Source organism: Diceros bicornis, chromosome 35 (assembly GCF_020826845.1).
Source record: "Diceros bicornis minor isolate mBicDic1 chromosome 35, mDicBic1.mat.cur, whole genome shotgun sequence".
Classification (NCBI taxonomy): Eukaryota; Metazoa; Chordata; class Mammalia; order Perissodactyla; family Rhinocerotidae; genus Diceros; species Diceros bicornis.
In genome coordinates, this window is record NC_080774.1 from 2,448,172 (window position 1) to 2,459,302 (window position 11,131).

The 11,131-nt window shown below is 43.0% G+C and overlaps 1 protein-coding gene across 1 annotated transcript in view; it reads left to right on the forward strand.

Annotated features, from left to right (window-relative positions):
* Positions 1-10,588, forward strand: part of RIMBP2 (RIMS binding protein 2) — a 113,168-nt gene extending 102,580 nt beyond the window's left edge. Inside the window, exons 18-21 of the mRNA XM_058531230.1 lie at positions 1,759-1,862; positions 3,108-3,179; positions 7,869-8,003; positions 10,127-10,588. Of these exons, the coding sequence (XP_058387213.1) occupies positions 1,759-1,862; positions 3,108-3,179; positions 7,869-8,003; positions 10,127-10,315 (500 nt within the window). The 3' untranslated portion in view covers positions 10,316-10,588. The remainder of the gene's footprint in view (positions 1-1,758; positions 1,863-3,107; positions 3,180-7,868; positions 8,004-10,126) is intronic.
* Positions 10,589-11,131: the final 543 nt, after the last annotated feature.

Sequence of the window (11,131 nt, forward strand, 5' to 3'; positions counted from 1 at the left end):
TGATCTCACTCATATGTGGAATATAAACCAACACATGGACAGAGAAAACTGTATTGTGGTTACCAAGGGCAGTGGGGGTGGGGGATGGGCACAGGGGGTGAAGGGAGTCATATATATGGTGATGGACAAACAAAAATGTACAACCCAAAATTTCACAATGTTAAAAACCATTAAAACATCAATAAAAAAAAAACTTACACAAGTGTACACTAGAAAGTTTTTTTGTAAGTTATACAAAATTTTATTTATTTATTTATACTGAATGTTATTGTAAGTTATACCTCGAATAAGGAGTACATGTGTATCGTTATTGCCACCTTCAGAAATTCATACTTGTAATATTCCCTGTGAAATTAACAATCCTTAGCAGCATTGTAATTAACCTCTGGAATAACTCTATACAGTCACGTGCTGCTTAAAGATGACAACACATTCTAAGAAATGCGTCGTTAGGCAACTTTGTCATTGTGTGAACATCATAGAGTGTACTTACACACACCAGATGGTACAGCCTACTACACCCCTAGGCCATATGGCACTAATCTTATGGGACCACTGTCATATACGCGGTCCGTCGTTGACCGAAACGTCATGATGCAGCACCTAACTGTACTGTAGCTCTGCTTCAGTTTCACATCTGCTATCTGCATGCAGCTCTTACACGTGACAGCCCGTAGAGGAATTCCCTCTGTGCCCCCTTCTTGTGCTCTTGAGTATGCTGATAATGCCCAGGGCACAGTCTATGGCAGAACACAGCCAGGCAATGAGAGGGAACCTCCCAAGAGCATTCTCCAGAAGTGGCATCTTTTCAGTGACAGCTGTTATAAGTGCAGGGAAAGGACACTGGGGAAGCCATGTAAGAAGCCCTTGAGATGGGAGAGAAGGTATCCCTTTCCATATTCTTGCTTCTCCTGATGACAGACTCGTGGCTATGCCTCTGGTCTATGGAGAATAACTTGATTTTTTTTTTTTTTTTTGGTGAGGAAGATCAGCCCTGAGCTAACATCCATGCTAATCCTCCTCTTTGTGCTAAGGAAGACCGGCTCTGAGCTAACATCTATTGCCAATCCTCCTCCTTTTTTTTTTTTTCCCCAAAGCCCCAGTAGATAGTTGTATGTCACAGTTGCACATCCTTCTAGTTGCTGTATGTGGGACGCGGCCTCAGCATGGCCGGAAAAGCGGTACATTGGTGTGCGCCCGGGGTTCCGAACCTGGGCCGCCAGCAGCAGAGCACGCGCACTTAACCGCGAAGCCACGGGGCCGGCCCAGAGAGTAACTTGATTTTGTTGCTTCATAGTAGTTACATGGATGAGCATTTTTGAAACAGTGTTTGTGGGGCCTGCTCAGAGCTATGGCCACAGCCTCCAACTGGCCCACCTGGCCTCCCCAAGCCACACCTGCCCTGCGCTGCCCCAAATCATTTAGATTTACTATTCCAGAGAATTCCCTGCTTCATCTAAGTCTTTCTTATATTTAATGGACACACTGGAGAAAGAACAGTGTTCTTGCTATACTGTAAGGGGGACTGTCCTAGAGCTAAAACATAATACTAGGAAGCCCAAGGCGACTGGCCTCAAAGTCGAAGCCTTTCCTGTCACTAATGCCCACGAGCATGAGACCCTTGAGGGGGGGTGGTCGTCTCTGTGCCACCAACCAAGTGCGACCTGGCTCCATGGCCACAGAGACAAGGAAGAGGGGCACCACTCACTTTGAAATAACTTCACAATGGCTTTCTTCTTCTCCTTGTTATGTAAACAGAGAGAAACAGGAGAAGTGGCAGGCAGCACTCAGTGTCGACTCGAAGAATGGTGGCCCTCTATGACTATGATCCGAGGGAGAGCTCACCTAACATCGACGTTGAGGTACGAGCCAAATACCATCTCACTATGGACAGAAAGCCACGCCTGGTACCTTGACCCACAGGGCTGCTCATGACCACCACGCTTAACCTCCTGACCCCAGCCTTCTCTGCCCTTCTCTGGAGCCGTCCATAGAAGGGCTCCCACCCCTGTAAACAGCCAACAGAGCACTAGGCGGGCAGGAGAGAGGTAGTGAGCCTGACGCACTTGGGGGCACACTGGCTACTGACAAGTCCTTGTCCCTGTCGCCCAGGTCTCCCTGTGCCACCCCTGGAAGAGCAGTTTGGGGTCCACATCTAGTGGTGGTGGCCCAACAGGGTCATTTTGAAGGGAGAAATAGAAGCCCAACGCACATGGTCAATGAAAAAGGCAAAGCAGTAAACCCCTCCTCCCCCCACACTCAAGGCAAAGGAGAGAAGAAAGGGTTGATGGTCTGTGTACACATAGCCTGGTACACATAGCTCTGTATAAACAGTTTTGTGTCCTGGGTCCATTATGAAAACTGGAAAGGATGTGCCTTCAGAAATGAGAGTAGGTTTTCCCTCTATGGAGGTACTTAGATGACAAGACATATCTGAATCCACAAACCAGTATTTCTGTTATACCTGATGCGAGACCAGCTCGTGGTTCAGATTCAAAGCTTAGTTATTCAGAGATTTCTGGACAGGCCTGATTTATATATGATGCCTGATGGCTCTTAGAGATGAACTTTCTTCCCTCATTTTCATGTTTAGAGATAAAAATGCTTTTTTTTTTTGCATCCTGTACTACATTCTATGTGCCTGTCTCTAGGCTGGTGCCTGGCATGTAGCGGATACTTAATAGACATTTAGTTAATAACGGAGTAAAGATTTTTTACACTCAGTGAAAGGATATTTATATAATGGTCCTTACACTGCAGAGAACATTTTCCTAATGTTCCAGGTTTTTAAGGTTAACTATCTGACTAGTTTGAAAGACGGGCTTCCAATACAACATGGTGAGGATCTTGAATTCTGGCCGAGGATCAAGCCTCCACAGCACTTTCCCTTTAGGTTGGCCTTATTTTGAGGTGTAGCTACTTTCTAAGAGGTTATCAACAGAGGCATTCACTAGTTTTGTACCTTTCTTCCTTGTTTCATTGAGAGAGTAAGTTAATATAACCAAAATAACAAGAAAAAAGAGAAATAAGAAGTCATGAAGAAATTTTTTAAAAAACTACTACTTTGTACAGGAAAATACAATTAACTTTATATTCTGTCTCTATAGGCTGAACTTACGTTTTGCACGGGAGATATTATTACTGTTTTTGGTGAAATTGATGAAGATGGATTTTACTACGTAAGTTTTTGAAACATTAGGAAGCACCATTTCATTCATTTTGGTTTTTTTTTTCTTTTTTTTGCTTGTCTGTTCTTTCCTCTAAGATTATGTATGAACTTTACACAGCTTGCTGAAAGTTTTGCCTAATTTCCGTGTCTCTCTTCACTGAGTTACATATAATATGGTGCCGCCACCTTCATTGTTCTGTTGACTTGAAAAGCTTCAAAGTGAGTTTATTCGGGAATAGCCAAAAGAATTGCAATTCGGGATGTGCATGCTATGGCGAACCATACGCAAACCCAGAGAACAAATGAGGGGAAAAGGGGAGCTGCTTTTATAGAGAAAAAGGGGGAGCAGGGAGGGGTTATTCTAAAGGAAAGTCCATTGGGGGAAAGTAACAGTTCAGGGCAGAAAGGGCTTCTCATTGGCTGATCTGTGGTGTTTCTCATTGGCTGGGCTGTTGCTGGGTGGGGAGAGAAGTCTTCCTTCAGTAGTGAAGTAGTTTTACTTCCTGTGGAAGATGTTTCCTGTTTGGTATAATTGACCATGTGTGATAGACCATGTGTGAGAGCTCCCCCTACAGGCTTTCCCTACTCCAATTTAGTTAGGGTTTCTTTTATTAATTTCCACAGTTCTTTCTTTTCTAATAGAGATATTTTTGATGTATATAAGGTGTAAACAAAGTGAATGTATTCACATTCTTACATTTAAAAATTTCTGCCATCCAAACATTTACCAAACAATTCAATTTTGTGGATTATTTACTGCATAAGTAATAAACACACTTTTCATATAGGAAAAGGAAGAAATACAAATAAGCAAAATTAACTAATTAATTAAAACCAATAGAGTTTAGAATGCCTCCCTGACCTCTGTCTTGAGCTGACAGCTGTCAGTGGTGTGGAATCCAGCCTTTGGGCGAGGGAGTCCTGGCTCTGGCCACCCCTGGTGCCAGACACCTGCCTCTGTGCTCCTGTGGAGTACCTCCCTCAATATTCCCTGAGGAAAAGAGGGAAGGAATGTCGGTGGGGGGTCACCTTAGCGTTTCTCCAGCTGGGTCACCTCCTGTGAGTGGCTGCCCCTTCCTGGCCCAACGCCCACTGGGCCACGAAGGATGTGGCTGGTAGACCTGCTGAATGGACATCCCCTGCAGTGGTGGGTGGGGAATGGGGTCACCATCTTGCATCAGTGTCCCCCCACCCCTTTATCAGAACAGCCAAGAAACTATCAAGTCCTGATGTGGTAGGTGTCCTTTGAGTAAAACAAATTTTACAACCTGGGCACATATGGAATCCCAAGGCTCTCTTCTGTGCAGGTTCCGAATATTAAGAGTACAAACAGCTTTTAGTGAGGCTATTCATACTTTGTCCCATATTTCTTTCTAGGTCTGTCTTTCTAGATCAGACTGTAAAGGGTCTGAGAGTGGGGAAAGGTCAAGATCAAGTTTTCTTTTAGAGAAAGTCATTCTGTCAAGAGTTTTGAAAGTGGACTGTTGAAGGGAGGTGGGAGTCCCAGGAGGCCAGCTGACAAGTGATAGAATCATCCAGGTAAGGCACACAGGCCTGAGCTGAGATGATGACAGAGGAAGGCAGACAAAAGGCGGCTTCAATATTATCCGGAGCTCAGCTTGTTAGCTGGGGTGAAAGTGTCGTCGGGTGGCCAGCCTGGTGGTATAGTGGTTAAGTTCCCGTGCTCCACTTAGGCAGCCTGGGATTCGGGGTCCGCAGGTTGGGATCCTGGGCGTGAACTTACACACTGCTCATCAAGCCATGCTGTGGCAGCATCCCACATATAAAATAAAGGAAGATTGGCACAGATGTTAGCTCAGGAACAATCTTCCTCAAACAAACAGACAAAAAAAAAAGAGTGTCATTGGGAGGATCCCCAGATTCTGCCTTGGTGATGGGTGCCCTTGGGAACGCAGGAATAGGAACACGGTTGAGACAAAATGTGATTTAGAAAACGTTGAGCTTGACGGGTTTGAATAGGACACCTGAGCCTCTCCAAGATGGAATAGGGTTCATGCCAAACTCGAGGTGCCGTAGACTTCTGGAAGATTCTTGTGACCACACCTGATGTAGTGGCGGAGGCAACAGTGAAGTGGTGTCAGGTGCACTTTGGACGTGTGCTTTAATAGAACTGTGTGTTGGAGGCCCAAAAGAACCAGAGGGAAAACAATAAATAGTGCTGGCAGTTCTATCCATCATTCTACTCAATGAGACCAGAGCAGGGGCAGCTGGAAGCCTGCATATGCAGGACTGTGTAGGTCTCAGCTGGCACAGGGCTCTTGTGATGTGAACATGGTACCGATGGGGATTCGTGTGCAAAGCTGTGCATTTTCACAGAACATAGTCCCCAAACACAAGCCAACGACTCCAATCTGGTGCTCACCCAGAGAAAGTCTTTTCTGGTGCTGGAGGAAAAATCAGGCTGTGTTGGACTTACTGAGAGAGGTCTGGACTGGATAGAAATTTGAGTGTCTTTGTGCACAGATGTTATTTGCAACCCTTGATGTGGAAGAAATCACCAGGGGGCATATGTACAGTAAAAAGCAAATATGTCCTAGAAAAAGTCTCTCAGTGACACCAAAAGAGAAAAATAAGCCAACAATGGAGCCTGAGAAAGAAGAATTAGAGCAGTCATAGGTGCACAGAGAGTGGAGTCTTCAAGGTCAACGTGGGGGAGAACTGGGCATGTATGCATTGGGCTTAGGAGGGATTATTGCACAGGAAGATGGGAAGTCCCTGGGGCTGCCTCGTTTTCTTAAATTAATTTTTATTTTTAATTGTGGTAAAATACACATAACATAAAATTTTCCATCTAAGTCATTTTTAAGTGAACAGTTCAGTAGTGTTAAGTACACGCACACTTGTCGTGCAGCCATCACCACCATCCATTTGCAGAACTCTTTTCATCTTGCAAAACTGCAACTCTGTCCCCATTAAACACTATTTACCCATTACCCGCTCCCCCAGCCGCTGGCAACCACCATTCTACTTTCTGTGTCTCTGAATCTGACCACTCTAAGTACCTCATGTAAACGGAATCATACAGTACATGTATTCTTATGACTGGCTTATTTCACTGAGCATCATGTCCTCAGGGTTCATCCATGTTGTAGCATGTGTCAGAATTTCCTTCCCTTTTAAGGCCAAATAATATTCCACTGGATGTATAGACCATATTTTGTTTATCCATTCATCCATCAACAGACACTTGGGTTGCTTCCACATCTTGGCTACGGTGAATAATGCTGCTGTGAACATGGGTGTGCAAATATCTCTTTGAGACCCTGCTTTCAATTCTTTTGGGTATATCCCCAGAAGAAGAGTTACTGGATCATATAATTATATTTTTAATTTTTTGAGGAACTGCCACACTGTTTTTCCCACAGTGGCTGTGCTATTTTACACTCCCTCCAACAGTGCACAAAGATTCCAGTTTCTCCATATCTTCACCAACACTATTTTGGTTGTTTTTAATTCTGCTTTTTTTTTTTTTTTTTTAATAGCAGCCATCCTAATGGATGTGAGGTGGTATCTCATGGTTTTGATTTACATTTTCCCAATGTTTAGTGATGTTGAGCGTCTTTTTATGTGCTTGTTAGCCATTTGTATGTCTTTTTAAGAGAAATACCTTTTCAAGACCTTTGCCCATTTTTTAATCATGTTGTTTTTTTTGTTGAGTTGTAAGAGTTCTTTATATGTTCTGGATATTAACCTGTTATTAGACGTTTGACTTGCAAATATTTTCTCCCATTCTGTAGGTTTCCTTTTCAGTCTGTTGATTGTGTCCTTGGATGCATTTTTTAATTTTGATGTCCTAGGCTGCTTCTTTCATATTGTCATTTCCTGGACCTTGTGAACAGAGAAACAGACTCCCATGTTGTCTGAGGCCAGCCAATTTTGGACTTGGCTTTGGGCACTTCTGGGGCAGTTAGTGTTGGGGGGGATGGGGAAGAAGTGACATGGTGAGCTGTGACTTGCTCGGTACAGATGTCCAGTGAGCAGTTGGACCTATGGATCGTGACCTTAACTACGTACATGTATGGATATGTAAATGAGTAGAGAGGTTTGGAAGGACATATACCAACTTGAAGCAGTAATCTCTGAGGAGGTGTCAATAGACACTTCCATTTTCCTCATTTTGTTTGAATTTTTATAATGAGAATGTAGGCTTGCATACGAGGGATGAAAAATACAAGGTTGAACAGATAGGTACTCTCAATCTTGCCTGCACAGCAGATCATAGCAGATCACTGCCCCCTCCTCAAGATGGGTTGCATCTGTGTAGGTTGGTGTGCCTGAACAATGGTACTTTTAAAAGCCCCCTAGGGATTCTGAGGTCAGCCAGGGTTGAGAAGCACTAACTGAGATGATCCCAAGGAGTGGTTCCTAAACATGCCTGATCCTAACAATCTCCTAGGCCCCTTGGCCAAGATACAGATTCCTTAGCTCTGCCCCAGACAGGCCAAATCAAGTCCTTGGGAGAGCGGCTGGGACCCTGCACTTTGAGCATGTCTCCAAGGGTATTCTATGATCAGGGTACTTTGGCAACACTAGAGTCCCTTTAGGTTCTACCACTTTTGAACCAGAATAAACTCACCATGCATCTCTGCTCTGAGCTACATTCCTCTAGCTCAAGCAAGAAGTGGGTTTCTGGAAAGACAGAGTAAATCATTCTTCTGCCTCATCCCTGTGCTTTTAGGGGGAGCTTAATGGGCAGAAAGGCCTTGTACCTTCAAACTTCCTAGAAGAAGTGCCTGATGACGTAGAAGTCTATCTTTCTGACGCCCCATCCCACTATTCACAAGACACGCCGATGCGCTCAAAAGCAAAAAGGGTAAGCAGACGTGTTCATTGTTCTTAACTTCTGTCCCACTCTCACATAGATGGTCTAAATCAGTCTTTGCACTGATATTTTTATATCTTGGGCCGATCAGCATATACCCTGAATTTTTTCTCTGCCCTTCCATGGGGGTTGTGCCTAAAAATTCTTAATTCTAAATCTTAAGTTTATTTATTCCACAAAAAATGACCCTCTCAATTCTAATCAACCTGCCTTTCATCACAAAGAAACTTCCCGTCCAACATTATAGATGCACATTCCAGCTTGATTAAGAGTGAAAGGGGACGGCTAGTCCTCAGATTCGGTGGGCAATAATACGTATTTGCCCTGTGAGGATTTCAGCCCTCTTACCAAAGATCAAAGACCTTCTCAAGCATATTTAACTATTAGATAACATTCATGTTTAGTATCTCATTTTTATTTTATTTCATCACTGCGAGTTTTTATATATTATATTTTTATATATATATTTTTATTTCTTTGCTCATCTGCTTGGAAACAGAAGAAGAGTGTTCATTTCACACCTTAATCAGGCAATGTAGCCTTCACGTAAGTGAGCAACTGAAGATACCTATAAAGATACCAACTTAAGCTACCTTAAACGGACTAAGGCGGTAGACTTAAGGCTTCACTGTGGGGCGAAAAAAAAAGGAAAAAAAAGAAATATGTCTCAAAAAATCATTGGACCTAAAGTCTCAGTTGTAAAGCAACTGAATTTGCAGTGAAATACATCATCTTTTGTAATCATTTCCTACTATTGACATTAAGACTATTTGAAAGGCCAACATTTGGAACATATTTCTTCACAGGCTAATTGTTTGTTTACATGGAGAGTGTTCCAATGTCTACTCATAATGAAAGCTGCATATTGCATTGTTAGCCACTCTTGGAAAAAGCACAACCTAACAAATATGTTTACTAAAGGAAATTTTACTTTAAGAAAACATAACTCAAGATCAAGCCGATAAGTCACGAACACAAAGTGATGTCGGCTCTTAATATCCCACACGCTGGCTTGAGTACTAGGCGTGTTTTCCTTAAGTAACTATACCTCTATCTTACAAGAGAGCTTATGCTTCTCCTCAAAGCACAAATAAGTGTTCTGAACACGCACGTTTGGTGAAAGACTGATTTGTTGGTATACCAATGCAATACTAAGTTTTAGGAAACACGCAGCTCAAATGATTGCATCAGACGGAATAGATGGTATCTTCAGGGGTACTTTGGGATGCTTTACTAGGTGTTTTCCATTAGAATTAGACCTTGATTTTAAATCCAAGCAAGCTTGAAGCCCCTTGGCTTATATCATTTGCCTGCTGAATAATGAACACTCATATTAGGAAGAGTTTGCTCTGGTGAGGTAAGGGAGTGAGAGGAGAGATGAGATGATCTAATCTCAGGCATGTGTCCAATGTGAGCGAGGCAAAGTCACCATGCACCATATTGGAATACAGCACTGCTCCTGTGAAGCACTGCTGACTAAGCACTGGTGTTGAAATACTACCCTGTGCTCTATACTGAGAAAAATTAATCTTCAATTACTTGGAAATAATGAAAGCATACGATAAGGGCCTTTAAGCTTTCTTTGATTGTAATTAAGGTTCATTTTAGTTTTTTTTTCTTTCAACCGGTGTGCCATCTCCAATGTCCCTATAGTATATCAACCCAGGAATGCACTCAACAGTATCAGGATTTTACAGACCCAAGTAGTTTTCAAATACAACAAAATTCCCTTTAAGAACTTTTGCTTTTAAGATTATTGATGGGTACTCGGCCAATTTTACTATCAACCTAACTTAAAATAACTTTTTTTTCCTGCTTTTGGTCTTAATTTACAAGGCAAATTATTCCCTAGCTTTGTTTTGCCAAAGCAATGGCCACCCCCTTCCCTAAAGACAAAGACACTGAAAATCAAACACTGATGGCTAGATCCTCTGTCTTAGATACGCTGTGGGAGAGGGTGTGTGTGCTTCTCATGGCATACTTTAAAACTTGAAAGAAGAAACGAACCCCCACTTTCCCTTTCCTGGTGGGAGACGGGGCAGTAGGATGTTACCGAGTGGATTGATGTTGTTGGCACTCACGCACTCAATAAACTGTCACAATGTACCTACTAGGTTCCTCCTGAGGGTTCAGGTACAGCAAGGAGAGCGCCATCCCCCACAGTCCATCTCCATTCGGGGTCACCTACGTCATCTATGGGTACTGGTAGTCCTGGGAGAGGCAGGGAAATGTCCTCGAAAAAGAAAAAGGGGCTGCTTTCCAGAGGCAAGAAACTGCTGAAAAAACTGGGTGCAGTGAAATGATTCATGTGCTTCTGGACAACTTCCAAATCTATGTAATTTTCTTTAATTCCAAACTAGGGCTTTCATGACTCAAGTACTTCCTATAAAAACAATCTTCTCCCCTGACACCAGTAGAGAAATGCTCTTTGCACTACCATCCACTTTAACCAACCGCCAGGACAAAGAGCGGCTGTTGCTCTCTCTCCCAGCCTCCGTGCCAACCTGCTCTTATTGCCCGAGGTCTGACGGGAGGTGGGGTGTCTCATGAGCACACGGGGGGCCAGTAGCTCTTGGTAGCTCACTCCCTACATGTGATTCCAGGCTTTGTGCATTTGTCATCTGCCCTTAAAGGAATGATTTCGACCTTTCTCCCTTTTCAAAATGCTTGCCTCATGATGCATAACTCTCACGTCAACTCTGGTCTTGAAATTCCTAGTTTAATCGCCTTGATGTTCTGCCTTATAAATGCACAATGATTTGTACTGTTGAATAAAAACCGCAGTGTACACTTTGTATGTGTTGTGCATTCAGTGCTCTCATCCTCACAGACACAGGGGTTTGAAATCGAGTTGCACAGGCTGTGCATTTTAAGATACTGGTTTTTCATCTTTCAAAGCAAGCCAGGCAACACACAGAAAATGTTTACTTACTCAAATCACTCAAAAGAGGGGAGAGAAAGTAACTTTGTTTGGTAAAGTACCACTCCTCCAACCTGCCAGAAAGCTAATTTTCATTGCTTTTAGTGTTACATTTTTCGGCATATGGATTTATGTTACTTTCATTATTTGTCAAAATGCCATACACAAACACAGCAATGAACAGCACACACATAAATTA